At 42.7% G+C, this 27,224-nt stretch overlaps 1 protein-coding gene across 1 annotated transcript in view; it reads right to left on the reverse strand.

Annotated features, from left to right (window-relative positions):
• C9orf72 (C9orf72-SMCR8 complex subunit) overlaps positions 1-27,224 on the reverse strand; it is a 112,897-nt gene that overhangs the window by 80,970 nt on the left and 4,703 nt on the right. Inside the window, exons 2-3 of the mRNA XM_068271373.1 lie at positions 19,684-20,158; positions 1,918-2,013 (exon numbers count right to left, since the gene is read on the reverse strand). Coding sequence (XP_068127474.1) covers positions 1,918-2,013; positions 19,684-20,130 — 543 coding nt within the window. The 5' untranslated portion in view covers positions 20,131-20,158. The remainder of the gene's footprint in view (positions 1-1,917; positions 2,014-19,683; positions 20,159-27,224) is intronic.

Consider the following 27,224-nt stretch of genomic DNA (forward strand, 5'->3'; position numbering starts at 1 on the left):
TATGCCCCCTGCCAGCTACCTTCACTCCCTCATGTGGGTAATGATAGGACAGGGCTAGGAGTGCTTATGCCCCCTGCCAGCTACCTTCACTCCCTCATGTGGGTAATGATAGGACAGGGCTAGGAGTGCTTATGCCCCCTGCTAGCTACCTTCACTCCCTCATGTGGGTAATGATAGGACAGGGATAGGAGTGCTTATGCCCCCTGCCAGCTACCTTCACTGCCTCATATGTGTAATGATAGGACAGGGATAGGTGTGCTTATGCCCCCTGCCAGCTACCTTCACTCCCTCATGTGGATAATTATAGGACAGGGATAGGAGTGCTTATGCCCCCTGCCAGCTACCTTCACTCCCTCATGTGGGTAATGATAGGACAGGGCTAGGAGTGCTTATGCCCCCTGCCAGCTACTATCACTCCCTCATGTGTGTAATGATAGGACAGGGCTAGGAGTGCTAATGCCCCCTGCTAGCTACCTTCACTCCCTCGTGTGTGTAATGATAGGGCAGGGATAGGAGTGCTTATGCCCCCTGCTAGCTACCTTCACTCCCTCATGTGTGTAATGATAGGACAGGGCTAGGAGTGCTTATGCCCCCTGCTAGCTACCTTCACTGCCTCATATGTGTAATGATAGGGCAGGGATAGGAGTGCTTATGCCCCCTGCTAGCTACCTTCACTGCCTCATATGTGTAATGATAGGACAGGGATAGGAGTGCTTATGCCCCCTGCCAGCTACTATCACTACTTCATGTGTGTAATGATAGGACAGGGATAAGAGTGCTTATGCCCCCTGCCAGCTACTATCACTACTTCATGTGGGTAATGATAGGGCAGGGATAAGAGTGCTTATGCCCCCTGCCAGCTACCTTCACTCCCTCATGTGTGTAATGATAGGACAGGGATAGGAGTGCTTATGCCCTCTGCCAGCTACCTTCACTCCCTCATGTGGGTAATGATAGGACAGGGCTAGGAGTGCTAATGCCCCCTGCTAGCTACCTTCACTCCCTCGTGTGTGTAATGATAGGGCAGGGATAGGAGTGCTTTTGCCCCCTGCTAGCTACCTTCACTCCCTCATGTGTGTAATGATAGGACAGGGCTAGGAGTGCTTATGCCCCCTGCCAGCTACATGCACTCCCTCATGTGTGTAATGATAGGACAGGGCTAGGAGTGCTAATGTCCCCTGCTAGCTACCTTCACTCCCTCGTGTGTAATGATAGGGCAGGGATAGGAGTGCTTATGCCCCCTGCCAGCTACTATCACTACTTCATGTGGGTAATGATAGGGCAGGGATAGGAGTGCTTATGCCCCCTGCCAGCTACCTTCACTCCCTCATGTGTGTAATGATAGGACAGGGCTAGGAGTGCTAATACCCCCTGCTAGCTACCTTCACTCCCTCATGTGTGTAATGATAGGACAGGGCTAGGAGTGCTTATGCCCCCTGCCAGCTACATGCACTCCCTCATGTGTGTAATGATAGGACAGGGCTAGGAGTGCTAATGTCCCCTGCTAGCTACCTTCACTCCCTCGTGTGTAATGATAGGGCAGGGATAGGAGTGCTTATGCCCCCTGCCAGCTACTATCACTACTTCATGTGGGTAATGATAGGGCAGGGATAGGAGTGCTTATGCCCCCTGCCAGCTACCTTCACTCCCTCATGTGTGTAATGATAGGACAGGGCTAGGAGTGCTAATGCCCCCTGCTAGCTACCTTCACTGCCTCATATGTGTAATGAAAGGACATATTGCTTTGCAGATGAGACATACCACACAATATATGTAATATGGGTAGAGCATAAAGTATTGCATGTGATTTATAGCACTCTGCTTTACTCATCATGTGCTAAAATTTACACAGGTTAGTGAATACACCCCAAAGAGACCAGCTCTTCAGTCAGGCAACACGCTTGTTTAAAGACTTACATCTATTTCTTCAGGGACACCATGTGACTTCATAGATGACAGAAGCTCCATTATGGGAATAACTTCTCCAGTCAACATAGGTATTATACTCTGGCCCTGAGGAAAAAACAGAGCAGAGGCATAAAATGCAGCTTAACAGATCAGAAAATATAGGCGGTAGACAAGTTCAAGGCATTGTCTTCAAAACGGCAAATTATATTAAAAGGGTACCTGAGTTTATATTTTTTTTCAAACAATTATATTTTATTGGAAGATGTGCAACAACCACATATATATACATGGTCAGGTATGTTCAACATATAATCAAGAGCATGACAATTTTGTGTACATACATATCTTCTGATAAGAACAGACTTCACACTTAAGGGACAAAGGTAATACAGAAGATGGTACTGAAAACAGAGACAAAGCGTCCCATAATAAACAGAATGATAAAAAGTACTATACTATAAATCTTAACTGTTCACAATTATATATTCACATAAGAGCTGGTGGTTGTTCAATTATGAAATATAGATGAGTGGAGATAAAAAGAATACACATCTGTGCACATTGTAATGAAAATAACACCTGCATAGTATATGTCTTGACCATAGAAGATACAATCTTAGTTAGAAGCAACCTAATAGAGAATGTAAATTATCGGAAATTAAAGCTATTGATTAGGTCCATAATGAAGTTTGATATATTTCATGGTACCTGGGAGGGTGGGATAACAGTTGGGCCTAAACACAGATGTGCATTGAGTGGAGGCCTTGATTACCTATCTATCATTAAGTCTCGATATTCCTGGCTATCTAAGAAGTCAAACCATTGGGCCCACATAATCACATATTTTTCAACCTCCTCTGTCGTGGAGTGGCGTAATTGTTCCATTTTTTCAATCTGTTCTATCTTTTGGAACCAAAGGGAGATCGATGGAGGGTCAGTAGATTTCCATTTGAGAGGTATACATGCCTTGGCTGCATTGAGCAAATGTTTGACAAGAGATTTTTTGTATGAACGCATGCTCTCTCTAGAAAGATGTAATAAGAATACTTCTGGTAGAAATTCTAATTTTTCACTAGCAATAGTAGCTATTAATGATTGGACTCTGGTCCAGAAGGGAACAATTGATTGGCAATCCCACCAAATGTGAAGAAGAGTACCCTTGACACCTCCAGCACACATCAGAGACCTGAGGGAAGCACTGATGAAGAAAGGCGGGTGTTCTATACCAATGAGCTAGCAGTTTAAAGTTCATCTCTTGAGTCAGTACACTTACTGAACTTTTATATCCCATAATGCAAACTTTTTCCCAGTCATCTTCATCAAACGATTTTTTTAATCTGAGTTTATATTTGACATGATGAGATAAACGTGTGTGTACAGTGCCATTGCTGCACAGAAAGAGTCGGTGTTATTTTTTTCCTATTTCGCACTGCGATGCTGAATAATAAAAAGGTACCCAAATAAGTTCTCCCTAGTTGGGCCGTACCATAACGCTCACTGATAAATTATATACCTTAAAGGACCTCTGTCGCAAAAATCTTAAAATTTAAAATACATGTAAACATATACAAATAAGTTTCTTCAAGAGTAAAATGAGCCATACATTACTTTTCTCCTATGTTGCTGTCACTTACAGTAGGTAGTAGAAATCTGACATTACCGAGATATTTTTTGACTAGCTAATTTTCTCATGGGTTTTCTTTATTTTTTAAAAGCACTTAGTGAATGGCAGTTGCTCTGTCTAACTGCCAAAAATTGTTCAGTGAGCAGGGAGGCTGGCTAGCATCTTTGTATAAATCTTTTTCAGGGAATGTCTTCATAAAAAATAAAAGGCCATGCTGAGAATCCCCCATGAAGAGATGGACTAACCCAAAACTTGTCAGTAATGTCAGATTTCTACTACCTACTGTAAGTGACAGCAACATAGGAGAAACGTAATGTATGGCTCATTTTACTCTGGAAGAAATGTACTTCTTATTTGTATGCTTTTTAAATTTTAAGATTTTTGCGACAGTTCCTCTTTAACCTCTTGAGAACCGCGGTATTAAACCCCCCTAGTAACCAGGCCATTTTTTGTTAATAGGGCCACTGCAGCTTTAAGGCCAAGCTGCAGGGCCGCACAACTCAGCACACAAGTGATCCCCCCACTAACAGAGCTTCCTGTTGGTGGGGTCTGATCATCCCCTCCAGTGTTCATTTTTATAAATGTTATTTTTTAAATAAAAAATGTGTATTTTTTTCTTTTTAAATACCCCGCCCATCCTCCCCCGCTGGCCAATCATTGTGATCGGCTGTCATAGGCTTCAGCCTATGACAGCGGATCACCGCGACACTCTGGAGGGGACAGCCGTGTCACATGGCTGTCCCCAGTACAGCGCTGTTTTAGATCGCAGCGCTGTACTGCCCTAATAGACGGCGGTTTCGCCATCTAACATTCTCCAAGCGGCGATCGCCGCACGGAGACTGAAGGCGGGGCAGAGCTCCGCCCCCGAGCAGGAGATGTGCGTGCACCATGCGCGCGATCTCCTGCTAGCCCCATAGAAGACCGTTCACACCAATGGGCGTGGAGTGGTCCTGGGGCTGCCGCACTGCTCACGCCAACTGGAGTGGAGCAGTCGGCAAGTAGTTAAAGGGAACCTAAACTGAGAAGGATATGGATTTTCCTTTTAAAATAATACCAGTTGCCTGACTCTCCTGCTGATCCCGTGTCTCTAATACTTTCAGCCACAGCCCCTGAACAAGCATGCAGATCAGATGCTCTGACTGAAGTCAGACTGGATTAGCTGCATGCTTGTTTCAGGTCTGATTCAGTCACTACTGCAGCCAAAGAGATCAGCAGGACTGCCAGGCAACTGGTATTGTTTAAAAGGAAACATCCACATCCCTCTCAGTTTAGGTTCCCTTTAAAAAGGATACCAACGAAGATTATAAAAATAAATAAATAAATTCTCTTGTTAGAAGGGTGTAAGCTCTCACTTACCGCCTACTTGTTTGCTTTATGTGTGCGTCCATTCACCCGTTATATCCCAATTACATGCTCCTGACCTCAGCGTCCTGTATTGTAATGCAGGGATTCCTCTCCCCCTGTGCCCGCGCCTATGCAATTTCAAAGGAGGCAGAGCCCTTAAGTACACTATCCAACCACAGAATTCCAATGATTTGCCTATTCTGAGCAGCACAAAATCCGCATGCAAGCCATAATTATCAGCATCACACGCACCAGCTTTAGAAAAGAGGTGCAGCCATTGTCAGATTGTTCTTGTAATTCAGTGGGGTGAACAAAACGATTGCATAAAAATGTGAGGCGACTAACGCATCTTTTAACACAATCCCTTCATTCCAGGGGCTCAAAAGTAATTTGACAATTGACTCAAAGGCTATTTAATGGACAGGTGTGGGCAAGTCCATCGTTATGCCATTGTTTTGTTTCAAACACAGATTTATGCAGTGACAAACCTCCTTAGACCCAGTCTGTGCAGACAGTATGGCTACTTGCTGAGTTGGTGACATCCACAGGCAATTTAACGCTTCAATAAAACACAAACGTTGAATCAAATTCAGTTTTTACTTTAGAAAGTGCAGTACGGAGGATAATGCTGAATATAATTATGTAATCTTAGAAGTATAAGAAGATATTGACTCTCTAACCCCTCTCTCTGCGATACATACAGAACTGAAACTAAATCACCTCAGGAGGGAAAGCAGGAAGGGACCTGCAATAGCGGTCAAAGATGCTCTCCATACAGGTGAAAGAAGCCGGGATACCAGAGCTCAAAAAGTTTGGAGAAATGGGGGGAGCCCCCATAACTCACCTAAAAGCCCCCCAGGATCCTCTTCCGATCGGCATGGTCGGGACGCAGTGACGTCATACACTGTAGGTCGCACGCAGCCCAGCCGACAACTGCGCAGTAAGTCCCTACCCTGCCAACCAGAAGAGGATCCTGGAGGGCTCTAAGATGAGCTACTGGGGCAAAAAGGAGAACAGGGGGAGCAGTGGGCATAAGGACAGGTGGTAGAGTATATGCCTGCTTCCCCCCTTCCTTTTTCTCCAAACTTTTTGAGCTCTTGTATCCTTTAAGCAGCGAAAAGAGAAAACCAATCTGAGAAATTGCTACAATATTAAAAGTGGCAGAATCCACAGTTTGGTACATCCTGAGAAAGATAGCAAGCGCTGGTGAATTCAGCAACGCAAATAGACCTGGACATCCATGGAAGACAACAGTGGTAGATGATCGCAGAATCATTTCCATGGTAAAGAGAAACCCCTTCAAAAGCAGCCAGCCAAGTGAACAACAGGGGTAGGCGTATCGATACCCAAGTCTACCATTAAGAGAAGACTGCATGAAAGTAAATACATAGAGTGCACTGTAATATGCAAGCCACTCATAAGACAATAATAGAAAGGCTTGATTGGACTTTACTAAAGAACGTCTACAAAAGCCAGCACAGTTCTGGAAAAACATTCTTTGTACAGATAAAACCAAGATCGACCTCTAGATATAAATACTGGAGGGCACTGCCTGAATTATTATATTACAGTTAATTTGCCACAATAATACAGACATTTTGCTTTTACAATTCTGCCTCCTGCTGCAAGGTGGGGTTAACTCCCTCTTCCCCACCTCTTAGGAAAGAATTATATACTGATAAGAGGTGCGCTGGATATAAACAATCACAATCTACTGTTCTAATAGATAAAATACTTTATTGAAAAAGGGTTATTACCCCAAGGTATTGGGTTGTGTGTCAAACTATACCCACACATACTAGAGCATACTGGCAAAAATAAGGAGTATAAATTGAAAAATTAAAAACATAAAATCTTCAAAAATCCAAAAGTGTTTGCATAAACATTGCATGTAATTCCTGGGATTTTAGCGATTTCTAAGCAAAAAGCTCCACGGATATGTATGTTCCACCACTAGATCCTAAAATTGGCATCCATATCCTCTATTTTCCAATGGTCTGCTTGTCTCCCTATAGGGGCTATTGCACATAATTATCTAAAAGCAACTATTGCATATGTCTCACCATCTAAACTGAGAAGGATATGGATGTCTCGTAGCAGCTGGTCCCAGAAAGCAGGGCTGTGGAGTCGGTCCAAAAATCCACCGACTCCGACTCCTCAGTTTAGGATTCCACCGACTCCGACTCCTCTAATTTGCATATTACAATTTTGTTGATTAAAAGTATGTAACGTGAAATTCGTCTCTTAACTGCCAACGCTTAGGAATTTTACAAGACAACTGAAGTGAGAAGGATATGTAGACTACTATATTTATTCCCTTTAGACTAAAACTAGTCCTTGGTAAGAGTACTTGTAAAAGGTACAAACCGGAACAAAGAACATCTATCAGGCCCTAGGCAATGTAACTGTGGGTACATGTAAGAGTGATGTGCAGGTACTCTGCAGGGGAATGAGGAGATTCTTCCTCTATTACACATTCTTCATGCACAATCTGAACAAGGTTTATGGGTGACAGACAACACCTCTGTGTTCAATGTGCACAGCATTCTCAGTGGATTCCCTGCAGCTCTGTGGGGAGTGCATATGTAGAGTATGGTACTACTGTGTAACAAAGTAAACCTGAGACAGATGAAATTAAAGTTTTATACATACCTGGGGCTTCCTCCAGCCCCCTTCAGGCTAATCAGTCCCTCGTTGTCCTCCTCCACCACCTGGATCTTCTCCTATGAGTCCAGGTACTTGAGCCAGTCGGGCGTAGTGCGCATGCACACACTCCGCCGCCAGGAGCATACTACACCTGTGCAGCACTATTGCGCAGGTGCAGAATGTTCCTGGCTGTGGGAGCGGCATGCGGCCGGACTGCGCTGACTGGCTGAATTACCAGGACTCATAGCAGAAGATCCGGGTGGTGGAGGACAGCGAGGGACTGATTAGCCTGAAGGGGGCTGGAGGATGTCCCAGGTATGTATAAAAACTTTTCTTTTCATCCGTCTCAGGTACCCTTTAATTTGTAGTCACCAAACCAAATTTTAACAACATATCAAATTATTTGATTTCATGAGCAAAGAGAGTGTGTACATTTGCATAAATCAGAATCAATGCAGAATTATTTCCATCTCATTGACCATCTCTATTAGTGACACAGCTACACATCAGGCTTTATTCTTACAGCATAGACGTTATTTAGTATATATAAGAGATTCCTGTGTACACATCATATATACAGTCACAATCAGATATGTATATCTGACCTTAAAAATACGGGGACTGCTTTATTGAAGCAGCACAAGTAACTCATTTTGATTGGTTTATTTCATTTTTGTGGACTAAGCACAGCTATTACTGTATATATACACTGTATATATACACATTATTTTTAATGACTGTTATCTGAGAAATAGAACATTTTATCATATTTTCTATTTTAATTACAGTTACAAATTCATTAGGAGTCGGAGTCTGAGTCGGTGCATTTTTTCCCAAGTCCGACTCCAGGCACCCAAAATTGCCCGACTCCACGACTCCGACTCCACAGCCCTGCCAGAAAGTTCATCCGAGGTATATTTAAATGTGCTCAGTAGCTCCCTCAATGTCCAAGGACTCTGCCCGGGCGATTATTTAATAGTGCCGCTCTTACAATTGCAGCTCCCCATTGATGTTCGGCCATCCCGGCTCAAACACTAGGCTTCCGGTCCTCTGGTCCAGAGCGATGATGTCACTTCCTCCAGTGCGTTTCATTCGCACTGCTGTCGCCACTTACCTGCGTTCCACTTGTGTTTCTTGTATGCCGCTGGTTACAGTTGCGGCTCCTCAAGTGGGGGGGGGGGGAAGACTGGCTAATCTGTAGATGGGGTGCACAGAACCTCAGCCGTCTTCATCAGAAGCTCTAAGCAGCCCGGACCGGTTGGTTTATAAATTTTAACGCTTGAGGATGTTACAGATATAACATCCTCAAGCTTTAAAATGATAAAAAAAACGACTGGTCCGGGCTGTCTTAGAGATTCTGATGAAGATGTCCAAGGTTCCGTAGTAACATGTCAACCTATAGGGAGACGAGCAGACCATTGGAAAATAGAGGATATGGATGCCAATTTTAGGATCTAGTGGTGGACCATACATATCCGTGGAGCTTTTTGCTTAGATATTGCTAAGATCCCAGGAATTACATGCAATTTTTACGCAAACACTTTTTTGGAAGTTTGAAGATTTTATGTTTTTAATTTTTCAATTTATACTCATTTTTAGGGGGAACCAGTATGCTCTAGTATGTGTGTGCATGAGTGAGTGGGTATAGTTTGATACACAACCCAATACTTAAGGGTCCTTGGTGTAATAACCCTTTTTCAATAAAGTGTTTTATCTATTAGAACAGTAGATTGTGATTGTTTATGTCCAGCGCACCTCTTATCAGTATACAAGATCGACCTCTACCAGAATTATGTCATGAAATAGTACGGAGAAGCCGTGGAACATCTCATTATCCAAAGCATACCACATAATCTGTAAAACAGGGAGGAGGCAGTGTAATAGCTTGGGTGTGCATGGCTGCCAGTGGCACTGGGACGCTAGTGTTTATTGCTAAAGTGGCACAGGACAGAAACAGCCAAATTAATTATGAAGTGTTCAAACACATACTGTCTGCTCAAATCCAGCTAAATGCAGTCAAACTGATTGGGCGGTTTCATGATACAGATGGACAATGACCCAAAACATCTGGTGATGTCCATGAGTTCAAGACTTCAGGCTGTCTTTGCCAGCAAAGTCTTTTCAACCAAGTATTAGAAATGAGCATTTTATTTCGAGTTATTTAATTTGTCCAATTACTTTTGAACCCCTCAAATGAAGGGATTGTGTTAAAAAAATGCTTTAGTTGCCTCACATTTTTATGCAAATGATTTGCATCTGAGTTGTTTCATTTAAATTCCTTAGGTCCATAAATATTTAGACAGAGAACTTTTTTTCTAACTGTATAGTACTGTACAAAGCCTAACCTGACCAGTAACATTAACTTCAGTTACCTAAACTGACCTTTTTAACTCTGCACTAAAATAGCACTAATTATCTTTTAACTTTGCTATATCCAATACGCATATTCTCCAGCTCAGTGCTGACATAGTCCAGAATGGCCACCTTAATGGAGAAAGGAGGTGTCTGTCACAGACTGAACGCTATGGTGTGAGCTGTACCCCGAAGCAATTTTCATTGACCGTTCAGGCAGTCAGTTAAATTGCAAAGGCATAAAGGCTAGGTGCCCACATCTGTAATACATACAACATGCTGGAGCACTAACTAGCCGTAGGCTATAGGCTAATATCATGCGCCCTTCACAATCCAGTCCCAAGGTGAATTACATCTATGATGCTGTTCTACTTTCCAGTAACCAAAATAGAACAAACCAGGAACTGTAACATACATATCCACGAGGAATGGCTTCCTGTAATCTCTCTAGGAATTTACATGCATACGCTGTGGCCACTGTATTCAGAAGTAATATACACAAAATACTTATTATTGAAGAGCCAATAAACAAGATATTTTGTTGAAAAAAAAAAAACCCTTTAGGAATCCTAAAGAAATATGTAAAAGGTTTCTGAAACCTAGACTTGTTAAAAGCAAAAGGATACATACGTTGAATTAATGGCTTTTTATGTACAGAAACCTCTTCAAGGTTATTATTATTATTTAGTATTTATATAGCGCCGACATATTCCGCAGCGCTGTACAGAGTATATATTGTCTTGTCACTTAACTGTCCCTCTGAGGGGCTCACAATCTAATCCCTACCATAGTACTATGTCTATGTATGTATTGTGTAGTGTGTGTATGTATCGTAGTCTAGGGCCAATTTAGGGGGAAGCTAAGTAACTTATCTGTATGTTTTTGGGATGTGGGAGGAAACCGGAGTACCCAGGGGAAACCCACGCAGACACGGGGAGAACATACAAACTCCTTGCAGATGTTGACCTGGCTGGGATTCGAACTGGGGACCCAGCATTGCAAGGCGAGAGCACTAACCACTACACCACCGTGCTGCCCTATATATAGATTATAAATCATAAAGTAAGACCTGACCTACTGTGGTTCTCATATGGATTCGATTGGTTATTTACACCCGCCTAATAGTGGCTCTGAGTCAATATGACCCATCTGGGTAATCTGTGCTGTATTCAATGTGATCCTAAACCCAACACTGCTTTTTCAGCAATTCACCACAGACCTAATGCTTTTAGAGCTGGAACCCACTAGAAGCACTTTCAGTGCTCTAGCTCAACGCCGACAATTGGCAAAGTGCTAGGACACTGGAACACATGAAATCGATTCCACTACAGAGCTTGCGATTTGCTTTAAACAGCAAACGTTCTGCATCTAGCTTTTTCTGAGCGGATGTGATTGAAAGAATGTGCAAAATCGTACACTGGAGTTGCGATCACAAATGCTAATGGGTCCCAGCCCTTACTTACCGCTTGAGAACAGAGTAAGGAAAAACAAAACAAAAACCTTTTACTTGCTATCAGTATATGCTGAAATGTTGCAATAAATACAAGTTGATACATTACATGAATCAAGGCTAACCGGTTTGAAGACTGTCACTTGCACCGTAATTGACATATGGTGCATACGGACATAAGAATATAACTGTTTAAGTTATCTGTTTAAAAGCAGTAGGGTCAGCCATACTATGCCAGGAAAAAAAAAAACAACGCATAACAGATAGCTACTTGCTCTACTTGCATAACAGATGTATTGTGCTGTCTATGTTTTGATTTCAGTGAATTGTATGAATTTTATATAATAGAGAATTCTGTTCCTAGCATTTGCCATCTTGGTTCCCTCTGACTGAAGCCAATACTGATGTAATTTCCTCCCTTACTATTTTTTTCTCCTAGAAACTCTGTCATAGCTGCTTGATATGTAAATACATGCGAGCACAGCATAGAGATTGTATTTCAGATCACACTGAACTGCACTCAGCCCATCAGTGAGAAGCAGGTATGTAGGAGGGGAGATGACAAGCTTCCCTCTCCCACTGTCTTTGGCGATGGCGAGAATAAAGCTAGTCTGACTGAGATAAGATTTATCACAGCAGAAACATTTCTGAATATATTAGAGAGCTTCCACTGCAGGGTGAGGTTCCAGGCTGCACAACACACACAGAGCAGTGGGTAAAAGGAATTTGATTTTGTAGTTGACAATCCCTCTTTAATGCCTCTACTGGCATCCATTATCTTGGTAGTGGTGCTAGTGGTTCTGGTCACCATGAGGTACTTGAGTATTCTCTTGAAAGTGGAGGAATTTGTTGGCCGATTGCTTTGTCCCCCAGCATTATAAGGAGTCTTCCATTTCCCCTTCTCTTTCCCCTCCCCAAACCATCTGGCCAGCTTCTGGCCCAATCATGAATGACCACTTTATCCAAAATATGAATAGTCTGGATGAAGAATAATGGTGGCCATACATGCATAGATTTCTGCCCACTGTGGAAAACAGACCAATCCCTCTCTGATCTGAATCTGATTAGAGAGGGATAGACTCTCAGTATACACACAGAATTTCAATAGATTTCACCATGAATTCTATTGAAAATCCATAGAACTCCAGTGCTGCATTGTTCCCACAGTGCAATGCTATCGGACATCAAGCAACCACTGCTCGCCTGTTGCGTTTGATCGACCAAAATTTACCATCCGCTCAGATCGTAATTTCGATAATTTTTTCTCCATGGATTAAAATTACAATCAATTGTGGCTCACAGATAACTGGCAAATTCAATCGTAGTGATCAAATCTGTGAGTAAAAAAATCGATGCAGGGGGCATGGCCGGAACGGGGATGTGAGCGGTCGCATCTCTCGGAGCTCTTCACCTTGTGGGAAATACTAGCCATCATCCTGCTATTATCCTGCTGCATTTGGGACACTGAACCCCCTCTATAGATACCTACCACTCCCGCGGGCAAGATGGGACCGAAAAAGACCGACAAAGCCTCAGACAAAGTTACCGGCCCGATGGATAAGTTCCGCCGAGCGGACCAAGATGGCGGCGGATCAGCTGCGGAGGAGGACATGGCCTCCCAGCCAGACCAGACTCCCTCCCCAGAAGCTCAATCAATACTTTCAGCAATCTCCGCTCTGCAAACCTCGCTAACGGATACCTTTACTACTAAAATAGAGGAGGTTAAAACAGACCTACAACTTCTCCAGCAGGATGTCCGTAACCTCCGCGAACGTGTCTCCGATGCCGAATCTCTAAGCTAGAGGACGACTTCAAAACACTCCCATCCGATGTACGCACCTCACAGGGCCACATCAAAGCCATCATAGCCCAACAGGAAGACATGGAAAACCGACTGCGTAGGTCAAACATACGCCTGGTGGGCCTCCCGGAGAAATCAGAGGGGAATGACCCTGCCCGCTTCCTGGAGGATCTGCTTACTACGCAATATGGCAGGGACTCTTTCTCCGCGGCCTTCTCTGTGGAGCGCGCCCACCGCATACCTTTTAAAGCCAACCCGCCTGGAGCTCCTCAGCGCACCTTCATCGCCAAGCTCTTCAACTTTAAGGATCGTGACGCCGTCCTTCGGTTGTCCCGTGAACAAGGTAACATTCAACTCGATAAAGCCTCTATTTCCATATACCCTGACGTTGGCGTGGAAACGCAGAAGCAGCGCGCTAAATTCCAAGATGCAAAACGTAAGCTCAAGAATTTGGGCCTGCAATACGCCATGCTTTTTCCCGCTCGCCTCAGAGTTATATCAGATGGAAAAAAACTTTTTTCTTTGAATCTCCTGCTGAGGTTTTTACCTGGATCGAAAAGAACAAATCCCAACCCAGCTCGGAAGACTGAATCACTTCCTCACGTTAAGGTATCTTTTATTACCCCTGGGCCTTAGCTAATGAAGCCCCGAGTCAATATGGCACTACTGGCCCTGACACCCGGTATGACTTGCTGGTCTGCCACGGACTACGCCTTACTTCTATTACTCCTTCCAGAACTATACGTGCCAGCCACATTGCGCTCACCTCTTTAATCAGCTAGGCAACACTGTCCCTTGTGGCACAGGATCCATCTAGTGGCCCTAGTAAAGTGCAGAGCAAGGCTATATGCGACACCATATTTTGATGTCGCACCCACAGATGTCATTATTCTGTCATTACTTTTTATTTTTTCTTTTATGTATTTTTCCTGATTGTTCTAGGATTATGCATGCTAATTATGTTATACCTATGCTGGTATTTGTTTCTGGGAAGAAGCTGTGGCCCAACGTTTTGGGCTATGAGCCGGGTATTATTCTTCAATACTATACTAACCCCCTGACCTGCAGCCGGGGCCCCCTTGCCCCCGTCCCCCACTCATTGAGCTCTGTGCTCTCCTATTCCTATTTCCAATCCCAACATGGCCTCCCAATCCCGGCTCACTTAGTACCTCCCTTTCCTTGCTGACCTGGAATGTTAGGGGTCTGCGTGATAAGGCCAAGAGGTCGGTAGTGTTGGACTTTTTACGCAAACAACATGTGGATATAATCGCATTGCAGGAGACACATCTAGACGGCACCCTCCATATGGCCTTACGCCGTACATGGATTGGATGGTCTTTCCACTCCACATATTCCTTGCACTCTAGAGGTGTCTCTCTGCTTTTTGCTAAAAGTGTCCAATTTCAGTTGATTGATCAAATTACTGATGATGAAGGCAAATACATCTTTATGCACTGCTTATTATATAATGTTCCCACTATAATCATTGCTATATATATATATATATATATATATATATATATATATACCTCCTCCATTTTCGTTTGCTGTACTGAAACTTGCATTAAGCTTTATTGCCCTTTATCCGCAGGTACCTTCGATTTGGCTCGGGGATTTTAACTATGTTTTATACCCTAACACTGATAAAATCTCCCAGCCAACTCCCTCGACCTAATTTACTAATAAAGATACTAAATTGGTACCTCTCCTTAAAGATGTTTCCATACATGATACGTGGTCGGTGAAATACCCTGATACCCCGGCATTCTCGTGCTACTCTGCATCGCATAAATCTCACTCACGCCTAGATTACATTTTAGTCTCCTCCTCCTTACTTACAAACATATGTAAAGCAAGCTTTCTCCCTTCCCTTATGTCTGACCACTCCCCATACCTTATTCAGCTAAACTGGTTCTTTCCTCCCAAAATATCCTCCTGGCGGCTCCACCCCTTCTGGCTAGCTAAAATTGGTGAGTCAAAATCCTCTGAAGAGGCTCTCTCTCACTTCTTTGACCTACAGGGCCAGTCTGCATCACCCGCATCGATTTGGGAGGTGTTTAAGCAATTCTCTAGACAACACTTCTCCTCCAGAATAAAAAATATTAAAATTAACTCAGCCATAAGTGAGCGTACTACTCTCCTGGCACTACAACAGGCCACCTCAGACTTCAATGCTGACCCCTCCCCTATCCTCAATAATCTATACAGATCTAAACTTGCTGCATATGAACAGATCCTGATAGCCAAAGCAAATCGGAAAATTCTATTCTCCAAACAGAGAGTTTATGAATTTGGTGAACAGTGTGGTGCATTGCTAGTTAACTATCCAGAGAAATGACTGCCCCGCAGGTTATCCTCAAAATAGAGGATGCAGAGGGCTATGTTCTCTCTTCCCCTCCTGAAATCCTACAACGATTTGCTTCGTTCTATGAAGCTCTATATTCCAAAACCTCCACTGCCTCTACACCCACAATTACGGCTTACCTAGAAACCATTCCTCTTCCCTCCCTAGATGAACCCAGTCAACTATTAACTAGACGCTCCACTCACAATCCAAGTAATTGAAGATGCCATCTCTTCTCTCCCCCCCTCCAAGTCTCCTGGCACCGACGGTCTGCCAGGGGAATTCTTTAAACAATATAGACCTCTACTGGCCCCTAGGCTTCTAGCACTATACAACCATGCTCTAAAAATTGGCACTCTCCCACTTTCTATGAGAGAAGCTTTAATAATCTTAATCCTAAAGCCAGGAAAGAATCCCCTGCACTGTGAATCATATCGTCCCATCTCCTTAATCCAGACTGATGTTAAAATACTCGCCAAATTGCTGTCACAACGACTCAAAGTAATCACTTCCTTAATACACTCAGACCAATCTGGTTTTATTCCAGGTAGATCAACCTCCCTGAATATCAGAAGGTTATTCCTTGCTATGCAAGTAGAACACGAGAATGTCGGCACCAGAGTGGTGGTGTCTCTTGACACCGCCAAAGCCTTTGACACTATTGAATGGGACTTTCTATTGGCCGTTTTACACCGCTTTAACATTGGCCCTTGCTTCATTGCTTGGGTTAAACTCCTTTACACCGACCCCTTTGCCCGGATTCGAATCAATGGTTGGATCTCTGATGCTTTTCCCATATCCAGAGGCATGAGACAAGGTTGTCCACTGTCCCCCCTTTTATTTGACCTGGTGATTGAGCCCATTGCCGCTTTGATACGATTAGATCCCCAAATCCTAGTTCTGGAAAAAGCAAACAAAACTGATAAAATCAGTCTCTATGCTGACGATATGCTTTTATATCTAAATGACCCCGGCCCTTCCCTCCATCGCGCTCTTTTTCTCATTGATAATTTTGGAGAACATTTCGGTCTACGCATCAACTGGTCCAAATCCTACATTCTTCCTATTGATGTGTTCCCTCCAACCTTGTCTCAGGCCTCTTCTCCTCTTCAATGGGCATCAGAGATCACATACCTTGGTATTAAGATCTCGCGACTACCACAAGATTTTATCCCCCTAAACTAGTCACCTCTACTACATTATATAACTGCCAAATTTTTGGCCTGGTCCAAACTCCCCATTAATGTAGCTGGTCGAGCCAACTTATTTAAAATGGTGCTCCTCCCCAAGATACTTTATGTTTCATGGAATGCCTCGATTTATCTCCCATATGATACCTTCTCTAAAATAAATACCCTTTTAACTCAATTTATTTGGGGCTCCTCAAGGCATCGCTTCTCCCTTACCACTCTGCAGAACCCAAAAGATCTAAGGAGCATGGCAGTTCCCAATTGTCACTTATATTATCTGGCCTCTCAATTATCACATATATACTATGACCTTACAATTAATAGAGATCGGACATGCACCCTAATGCATGAGACTCCCCCCCTCCGTCACATAGACCCCCTTTGTATTATCGCCATGGGAGCTAAAAAATCCCCCCATATTAAGCAATTTCCAATAACCTTTCGCCAAACGTTAAAGGCTTGGGATACCGCTCACAAGTATCTGGAGTTAGACGCCCCCTTGAAATGCACCCCACTATGGGAGAATCGTGGCCTTCCTGAACTTCGTAAACTCCCAAACAGTCGGCTGTGGTCTGAACGTGGCATTATATACCTACATCAAGTTCTTGACTCTGGCTCCATTGTTCCTTTCGAACAATTGGCGACCACATTCCAACTACCAATGTCTATGAAGTTCTATTATATGCAACTTTCACATGCCCTTAAAACTCAATTTCATGTGGTGCCACTTTCTCTCTCTGACTCGGCTATATTAAATATTGTAACTGGTCCATCCTCCAGTCAACTAATATCAGCCCTATATGCAGCTATTATATTAACCGGAGCCACCCGTAGAGCCTTTGCCAGGAAAACTCAGTGGGTGCAGGATCTTGGGGAGATCTCCGATGAAGATTGGGAGGAGGCTCTTGAAGATTCTGCTAGGGTTTCCCCCCACATTCCAGATAGACTACTTAGTCTCTATGTAGTGCATCGAGTCTACCTCACTCCGGTCAGACTAGCCAAATTCCGAACCGGATATTCACCTCTATGCCCTAAATGTGCCCTGTCCCAAGGCACCTTTTATCATATGATATGGTCCTGTCCTGAGGTAAACATTTTTTGGCAGCAAATTGTTAAATTCTTAAATGACAAAATGGGCTGCTCTGTTGCCCTCGACCCCAAACTTTGCCTACTTAACATGGTTCCTCATGACATTCACAACAAACACACAAAAACTTTTCTGCTCAACGTTCTTCATATAGCTCGCAAGGTCCTTACACGGCACTGGATAAAACCCCAGGTCCCTGAATTGAGTGACTGGATAAAGGCAGTTAACATAATTCTTCCTTTCCATAAGGCCATTTACTCACGTAGAGGGACTGAACGCAAATTTCACTCCATATGGGATGCCTGGATCAATTCACGCTATACACGCTATAAAGGTTGATCCGTCTTCTAGACCTCTACACAGCTTATGATGCTGCAATTTGGGTGGGGTGGGTTTGTGGGGAGCTCAGCTGCTTATTGTACATAATTTTCACTGTTTGTTAGGGTTTTTTGTTATATTGTTATATTATAACATGTCTCTTTGTTGGTCAACTTATTCTGTCAGCTGAGTACACCCCCTGCTGGACTTCTTAATCCTTGTAGTACCTACACAATGTCTCAATGCTGCACTCCATTTACTCCTAAGTTTGTCATCACAAAGTAATTGCCACCTGCGTGCGGTTAAATAACTATCTTGTATCGAACTGCATTATTTCCATCAAAGTAGACATGTTAAAAAAAAAAAAATAATAATAATAAAAAAAAAAAACGATGCATGATGCATGTATGATCAATTTCATGATCACTGTTGGTGATAAGGCAAGAAGATGTACAAAGAAGATAGAAAAAAGGCCTATGTGGTGAATCACTCCGATTCTGATTAGCAAAAGGGGAGCAATTCCTGAAACAAAATGATTCCAGAGCTGACTTCCAGCAACCAAGAAACAAAACCTCATGGCTGTCTTGAACACACAGGCATGAAATACCGGTGGTGCTTGTACTGCATCTGAACACGACGCTCCCGGAGAGGGGAACGCAAATGAGGACGAGTGCGGCCAGGGCTGCGTAGTGGACATCGGTGAAAGAGAAAATGAGCTGAGTGGGCACAGGTCTGCCACAGGAGGCTGGCAGAAGCCCCAGGTAAGTGACACTTTTTCCTAGCTACCTTCATTTCCACTGTAAAGGACCACTATTGCAAAAAACAAATACATAAATACATGTGCATGCATATGTATAAAATGCATATTTGTTCCAGAATAAAATGCACTGTAAAGTAATTATTTTGTTCCTATATCACTGCCACTTACAGTAGGTATTATCTGACAGGTTTTGGACTAGTCCACCTCCTCACGGGTGATTTTCAAAGTGTTATTTATTTTCAAAAGCACTTACTGTATTAGTAGATGCTCAGTCCAACTGACAAAGCAGTGTGTAAGTTAGTAAGTAGACCATCTGGTATCTTGTATAGATCCTTCCTAGTGAGTGCTTTAGTAAAGAATACAATAAATACTGAAAATTCACCATGAGTAGATGAACTAGTCCAAAACCTGTCAGATTTTTACTACCTCCTGTAGGTGGCAGCAACATCAGAAACGTGTAATTTAAAGTTCATTTTACTGTATGAGAAATGTACTTGTATGTATGCATACATACACATTTTAATGTCAGAGGCTACAAGAAATGGGGAGGGTGCATCTCTGACACAGCTAGCATTGGGAAGGGATGGAGGAGGGAATGGTACATAAAACTCACTCTGCATGGTCATAATACCATATGGAAGTGATGTCACTGGCCACCATTCCTTTCCACTCAACAGGCGGATAGGTTTAGTAACTAAATGGTGATAACAAGGAACATAAGTAACCTGGTATTTCAGCAAAAAACAACTTTTCAGCAGGAAGTAATGGGTTAATACAAGTTTGGCATAACATTCTATTTATTTTAGATGGTTCTGAATCTTTAAAGGCGTATAGGTTTCACATGTGACAGTGCACATACCTTGTGCATCCATATGCGCCCCTTCCGGATGATGTGTGTGAGGCGAGCTACACAGACTCTGTGCAGAGGCAAGTAGAAGCTTAGCTCAGCTTGTGGCAGAATCACAGAGAGGCCATACGTGCTGCGATCTCCATTCCACTTCCCATCAAAGATGAGGGATACTATAATCACCCCTTTCTCTGCCAACACAAAAAACTTCACATCAATGGCCCCACTCTCAGCATTCCGCAGGATCTCTCCATTCAGCGTGTGATTTGCCAGGAATGTAATCTCTCCATCACTGAGCACCACCTCATCTGTCTTTGGGGCCCAGATGTGCCGCACTCGCGGGCCTAGGATGTTGTCCCAATAAGCGAATGTGGCTGCCAGCAGAGGTGAATAGCCATCTATACTTATCAAAGTCTTGGCAACAGCTGGAGAAGGTGGGGGGCAGAGGGCTGACATCATTACATCTCAGTGCCCAGCAACTTTATTCCTGCAACAATAAAACAGAAGTCTGGTAATAAACAGCTTTTGCAAGTTGCTTCCTTCATCTTTTGACATACAAAAAACAGCCACAAAAGTTTCACAAAGGAACTTTCTTCAAGCAGGCTCAAACTGGCTTGTTGCTTAGCTTTTAGAGCAGAGAGGAGGCTATGAGTTCAGATCCGCTTTAAAGAAGAATTTCAACCCAGGATTGAACTTCATCCCAATAAGTAGCTGATGCACGCTTTCCTGCAAGCAATCTTTACCTTTTCTCAAATAGATCATTAGGGGGTCAGTATGGCTGATATTGTGGAGAAACCCCTCCCACAGTGTAATGTCATGACCCTGGTCCTGACAGTTTCCTGTCTGTGAACCTCATTGCCTTGTGGGAAATAACAGCCCTTTCCAACTGCCAAGCCAACAGTATCTCCCTCTGTGCATAGAACTCACAGTAATGAACATTCCATACAGATCACCTGGCAGGACTAAAGAGGTCACCACCAGTGATAATTTTCATAATGTAAATCAGGGAGAGGAAAGATTACACAAATCGGCAAACAATGACTAAATAATGAAATTAATATTTATTTATTGCAGTATTTTCACTACAGTTCCTCTTTAAATATATATTATATAGCGCTGGCATATTATGCAGCACTGTACAGTGTGTATATATATATATATATATATATATATATATATATATATATATATATATATATATATATATATATATATATATATATATATATATATATATATATATATATATATATATATATATATATATATATATATATATATATATATATATATATATATATATATATATATATATATATATATAGTGGAGGAAATAATTATTTGACCCCTCACTGATTTTGTAAGTTTGTCCAATGACAAAGAAATGAAAAGTCTCAGAACAGTATCATTTCAATGGTAGGTTTATTTTAACAGTGGCAGATAGCACATCAAAAGGAAAATCGAAAAAATAACCTTAAATAAAAGATAGCAACTGATTTGCATTTCATTGAGTGAAATAAGTTTTTGAACCCCTACCAACCATTAAGAGTTCTGGCTCCCACAGAGTGGTTAGACACTTCTACTCAATTAGTCACCCTCATTAAGGACACCTGTCCTAACTAGTCACCTGTATAAAAGACACCTGTCCACAGAATCAATCAATCAAGCAGACTCCAAACTCTCCAACATGGGAACGACCAAAGAGCTGTCCAAGGATGTCAGAGACAAAATTGTAGACCTGCACAAGGCTGGAATGGGCTACAAAACCATTAGCAAGAAGCTGGGAGAGAAGGTGACAACTGTTGGTGCGATTGTTCGAAAATGGAAGGAGCACAAAATGACCATCAATCGACCTCGCTCTGGGGCTCCACGCAAGATCTCACCTCGTGGGGTGTCAATGGTTCTGAGAAAGGTGAAAAAGCATCCTAGAACTACACGGGAGGAGTTAGTGAATGACCTCAAATTAGCAGGGACCACAGTCACCAAGAAAACCATTGGAAACACATTACACCGCAATGGATTAAAATCCTGCAGGGCTCGCAAGGTCCCCCTGCTCAAGAAGGCACATGTGCAGGCCCGTCTGAAGTTTGCCAATCAACACCTGAATGATTCTGTGAGTGAGTGGGAGAAGGTGCTGTGGTCTGATGAGACCAAAATAGAGCTCTTTGGCATTAACTCAACTCGCTGTGTTTGGAGGAAGAAAAATGCTGCCTATGACCCCCAAAACACCGTCCCCACCGTCAAGCATGGGGGTGGAAACATTTTGCTTTGGGGGTGTTTTTCTGCTAAGGGCACAGGACAACTTAATCGCATTAACAGGAAAATGGACGGAGCCATGTATCGTGAAATCCTGAACGACAACCTCCTTCCCTCTGCCAGGAAACTGAAAATGGGTCGTGGATGGGTGTTCCAGCACGACAATGACTTAAAACATACAGCAAAGGCAACAAAGGAGTGGCTCAAGAAGAAGCACATTAAGGTCATGGAGTGGCCTAGTCAGTCTCCGGACCTTAATCCAATAGAAAACCTATGGAGGGAGCTCAAGCTCAGAGTTGCACAGAGACAGCCTCGAAACCTTAGGGATTTAGAGATGATCTGCAAAGAGGAGTGGACCAACATTCCTCCTAAAATGGGTGCAAACTTGGTCATCAATTACAAGAAACGTTTGACCTCTGTGCTTGCAAACAAGGGTTTTTCCACTAAGTATTAAGTCTTTTATTGTTAGAGGGTTCAAAAACGTATTTCCCTCAATGAAATGCAAATCAGTTGCTATCTTTTATTTAAGGTTATTTTTTCGATTTTCCTTTTGATGTGCTATCTGCCACTGTTAAAATAAACCTACCATTGAAATGATACTGTTCTGAGACTTTTCATTTCTTTTTCATTGGACAAACTTACAAAATCAGTGAGGGGTCAAATAATGATTTCCTCCACTATATATATATATATATATATATATATATATATATACCGTACAGCGCTGCGTAATATGTCAGCGCTGTATAAATACTAAATAATAATAATAAAGATGCTAATCCTGCATTCAAAACTCTCTCTGCTGTTATGGTTTAGAGTTATCACATACCTGAGGAGCACTGGCCCTTTGATAGCCATTTCCAAACAGTTGCATGCTGGGGGTCTTTTTATCTATAATATATTCCTCCTATTCCCTTTATTTCCCTGCCCAGCTGAAACGATCCTCTGCTCACTTGTGTTTACAAGCAAGGCTGAGGTGATTCAGTAATTGGAGGAGAAAAGAAAAAAAGTTAAGGGAAGAAATTACATCAGTATTTAGCCTAAAACTGTGGGCAAAAGACATGGCTCCCACCAGGAACAGAATTCTCTTAATTTACTATATAATATTCACTGAAATCAAAACGTGGACAGTGCAATACATGTGTTATGCAAGTAGATCAAGTATTTATCTACTTATATAAGTAGCGAAAGAAAGACACGTCACGCTGTATTGAAGCAGACAGTAGCAACTACTTATATATGTGATTTTTTTCCCCTGGCATAGTATAGCTAAACCTCCTGCTTTAACTCTTTCAATGGGCTACTTCAGCACATATGGAGAACTGTTTAAAATAGGATTTTTGCCTATCAACATTACATTAACCTTGTAGGCTATTCAGTAACACGTCGCCTCTTCCTTTGCTGCTGCCTTCTCTCTGCCAACCCCAAGACAAAATTATAACATTCAGTTACATATTTGTTCTGAAGGAAGAATCTCTGATCACACTCTCATGGTCTGTCATGGCCTTGATGCATAAACCAGATGTCAGGCACAAAACATTTTTCTGTTATGTTGAATGGTTTATAGGACTATGCCACAATACATTACATAAGAGTACCTGAAAAGCAACAAAGGAAATAACACAGCAACAATGAAGGACATGGCACGCAACCTCTAAAAATATTCTAGCATCAAGCACAAATAAACATATTCTTGCAATAAACTGAAATAAAATCTAGGGATTTAAAGCAGACCTGAACTCAGAACTTCCTCTCTGCTCTAAAAGATACACAACAGCACAACCTTTAAACAAAAAAAAATAAAATAATTCTTTGTTACAGCTGATACAAATCCTGCAATAAATCTGCACTGTTTTACCTTCCGGATTCATGGAAGCAGACATATTGTTTACAGCCTGTCCTTTCAAATGGGCTCATCTACTTATCTGCCATAGGGAGTCATGTGACACAGGGGGGAGATCAAATTACAACTAGTGATTAGACACAAATGAGGGGGAATTAGACAGGCTAAACTCTTTAAAGTGAACCAGAGAACAACAAAGCTTAAAAATGAAAAAAGAGTTTATACATACCTGGGGCTTCCTCCAGCCCCATAAGCCTGGATCGCTACCACGCCGCCGTCCTCCGCTGCCTCTATCGCCGGTACCAGGTCCCGTCACTTCCGCCGGACGTGACCAGTCTTCCGCATGCACAGGGGCTCCCTCCAGCTCTGTACGCATACGCAGTACGGTGGGAGCAGACTGCGCTTGCGTCGACTGGCAGAAATGACGGGACCCGGTACCGGCGGACAGAGGCAGCAGAGGACGGCGGCGTGGGAGCGATCCAGGCTTATGGAGCTGGAGGAAGCCCCAGGTATGTATACATTTGTAATGTTCGTCGTCTCTGGTTCTCTTTAAATACCTACAGGGTGCATTTCTGTTATGTTTTCCTTGTGTCCTGTTCAGGTTCAGGTCCACTTCAAAGTCAGCAATGAATTTAAACTTGAATGTTTTCTTTTCACATAACATGTTAAAATCGCACAAAAGTAAACATACCAGTGCGTTAGGGGACATCTCCTATTACCCTCTGTCACAATTTCGCCGCTCCTCGCAGCATTAAAAGTGGTTAAAAACAGTTTTAAAAAGTTTGTTTATAAACAAACAAAATGGCCACCAAAACAGGAAGTAGGTTGATGTACAGTATGTCCACAAATAGAAAATACATCCATACACAAGCAGGCTGTATACACCCTTCCTTTTGAATCTCAAGAGATCATTTGTGTGTTTCTTTCCCCCTTCTGTTCTCATGCACTGAAGTTTCAGGCTGCTCTTTTCTTCCTGCAAACAGCTTTGCCCTTGTCTGTAATTCTTCAGTATGTGAAAGTCCAGCCAGCTCAGAGGACACTTTATCCAGCTTGTAAAAGATAAGAGAGAAGAGAGAAGCTCCTCTAATCCTAAATAATACACAGGCAGTGTGCAGAGAGGAGCCTGGAAGGGGGAGTTCATAGCAGAACCACAACACTGAAGAACTTGGCAGCCTTCCAGACACAGGCCGACAAGTCTGACAGGGGAAAGATACATTGATTTATTACAGAGACTGTGATAGTAGAAAGTGCTGCAGTTAGCCAGAACACATTAGAATAGCTTTTGGAACTTGTAGGATGATAAAAAACAGGATGCAATTTTTGTTACGGAGTCTCTAACATAATTTCCAAAACACCAAATATGCCATTATTATAGTGAATCTGCATTGGAAAAAAAGAAATACAGGTAGTACCCGGTTAACGAACGAGATAGGGACTGTAGGTTCGTTCTTAACCTGAATCTGTTCTCAAGTCAGAACACTGTGCCATCTCTGCCCCCTGTGCCTCCAGTGTCCCCCTCTGTGTCAACTCTGACCTCTGCACCTGCTTATATAAGTTTAAATGCCATTTTGCCTTTGAATTGTTTAAAATCGATTTTCTCAAAAACTCCAATTTGACATTTTTTTGGGGGGCTTGGTACCATGGAAACCCAGAAACCACACCGTTCATATCGGAGGGTCGTTCGTAAGTCGGGCATTCGTAAGTCGGGCACTACCTGTACATTAAAAATAGATACTTACCTCAGTGAAGGGAATCCTCTGGATATTCCACATGCTTCCTGGACAATGCTGAAGCCCATTGTTCCAGCACAGGGTCTCTCTGACTATATCCGACAAGAGCTTGTGTGACATGTCTTCATGGCCGCATGCCCTTCCGTGTAAAAGCGTGGCCATATTGTGCCTGCACGAGTGTGGTCCGCGCCTGCGCAGTAAAATAAAGCCACATGTGCATTGCTTTTTCCTATGTGCACAAGCAGTTTCATGCTTGTGCACTTATGCATGCGCAATATGGCCGCGATCAAGACCCTCAGTCCAGGCAGCCTCCCAGGCAGCAGCGGTTGATATGGAAAGCCTATGGAGCACCTTACTTTAATTTTTTTTTTACTTTTGTTTCCTTTACAGGTTTGCTTTTTAAGGAACGTGTGTACGTGTGTGTACGTGTGAGTGTCAGTCATCTTGTTTATAATTAAATCAAACACATCTTGTTTACAATTAAATTAAAGAGGCACTTGTAAGTCAGACAAATATAACATTTATAATGAAATAACCACAAATGTCTTTTCTGTGCTCACATCATTATCAACCCCCAAGTCACATTCATTGTTAGTACTTAATACAACATCCTCAGTCCACAGAACACTACCACAAAAGTTTTGGGATAGTGTTCTGTGGACTGATGAAACAAAATTAGAACTGTTTGGGCCCATGGATCAATGCTATGTTTGGAGGAGGAAGAACAAGGCCTATGAAGAAAAGAACACCTTGCCTACTGTGAAGCATGGCGGGGGAGGGGTCAATGATGCTTTGGGGCTGTTTTGCTTCTGCAGGTACAGGGAAGCTTCAGCGTAAGCAAGGTACCATGAATTCTCTTAAGCACCAGGAGATTTGGAAGAAAATGTGATGCAGTCCGTCACAAACCTGAGGCTTGGAAGACGTTGGACCTTTTAACAGGACAATGATCCCAAGCATACCTCCAAGTCCACTAGAGCATGGTTGCAGTTTAAAGGCTGGAACATTTTTGAGTGGCCATCGCAGTCACCAGACTTAAATCCGATTGAGAACTTCTGGTGGGACTTAAAGAAAGCAGCTGCAGCACGCAAGCCTAAGTATGTGACTGAACTGGAGGCTTTTGCCCATGAAGAATGGGCTAAGATACCCGTAGATCGCTGCAAGACACTTGTGTCAAGTTATGCTTCACGTTTAAAAGCGGTTATAAATGGAAAAGGATGTTGTACTAAGTACTAAGAATGAATATCACTTGGGGGTTGAATAAAACTGATAATGATGTGAGCACAGAAAATACATTTGTGGTTATTTCATTATAAATGTTACGTTATATTTGTTTGACTTACAAGAGCCTCTTTGATTTAATTGTAAAAAAGATGACCAAAATGATCAAAATCAATGTGAAAACTGGCCAAAACACTCACTTTCACTGGGGGTTGAATAATTTTGAACACAACTGTATGTATGTGTGTATGTATGTGCCGCGATCACTCGAAAACTGCTTGGCTGATTTGAATGAAACTTGGTATACAGATCCCTTACTACCTGGGATGATATGTTCTGGGGGTCTCGCGGCCCCCCCTGCTTACCTAGGCGGAGCTACAAACAGCAAATCAGATTTCACTTATTCATGTCAATGGAAAAAATGGAAAAGGCTGCCATTCTCACAGTAATCAAGCCAGAGTCCCCACATCTGGCACAGTTGGTCACTTGGTGGCCGAGGTTACAAA

The sequence above is a fragment of the Hyperolius riggenbachi genome, chromosome 1 (genome assembly GCF_040937935.1).
Source record: "Hyperolius riggenbachi isolate aHypRig1 chromosome 1, aHypRig1.pri, whole genome shotgun sequence".
Taxonomy (NCBI): domain Eukaryota; kingdom Metazoa; phylum Chordata; class Amphibia; order Anura; family Hyperoliidae; genus Hyperolius; species Hyperolius riggenbachi.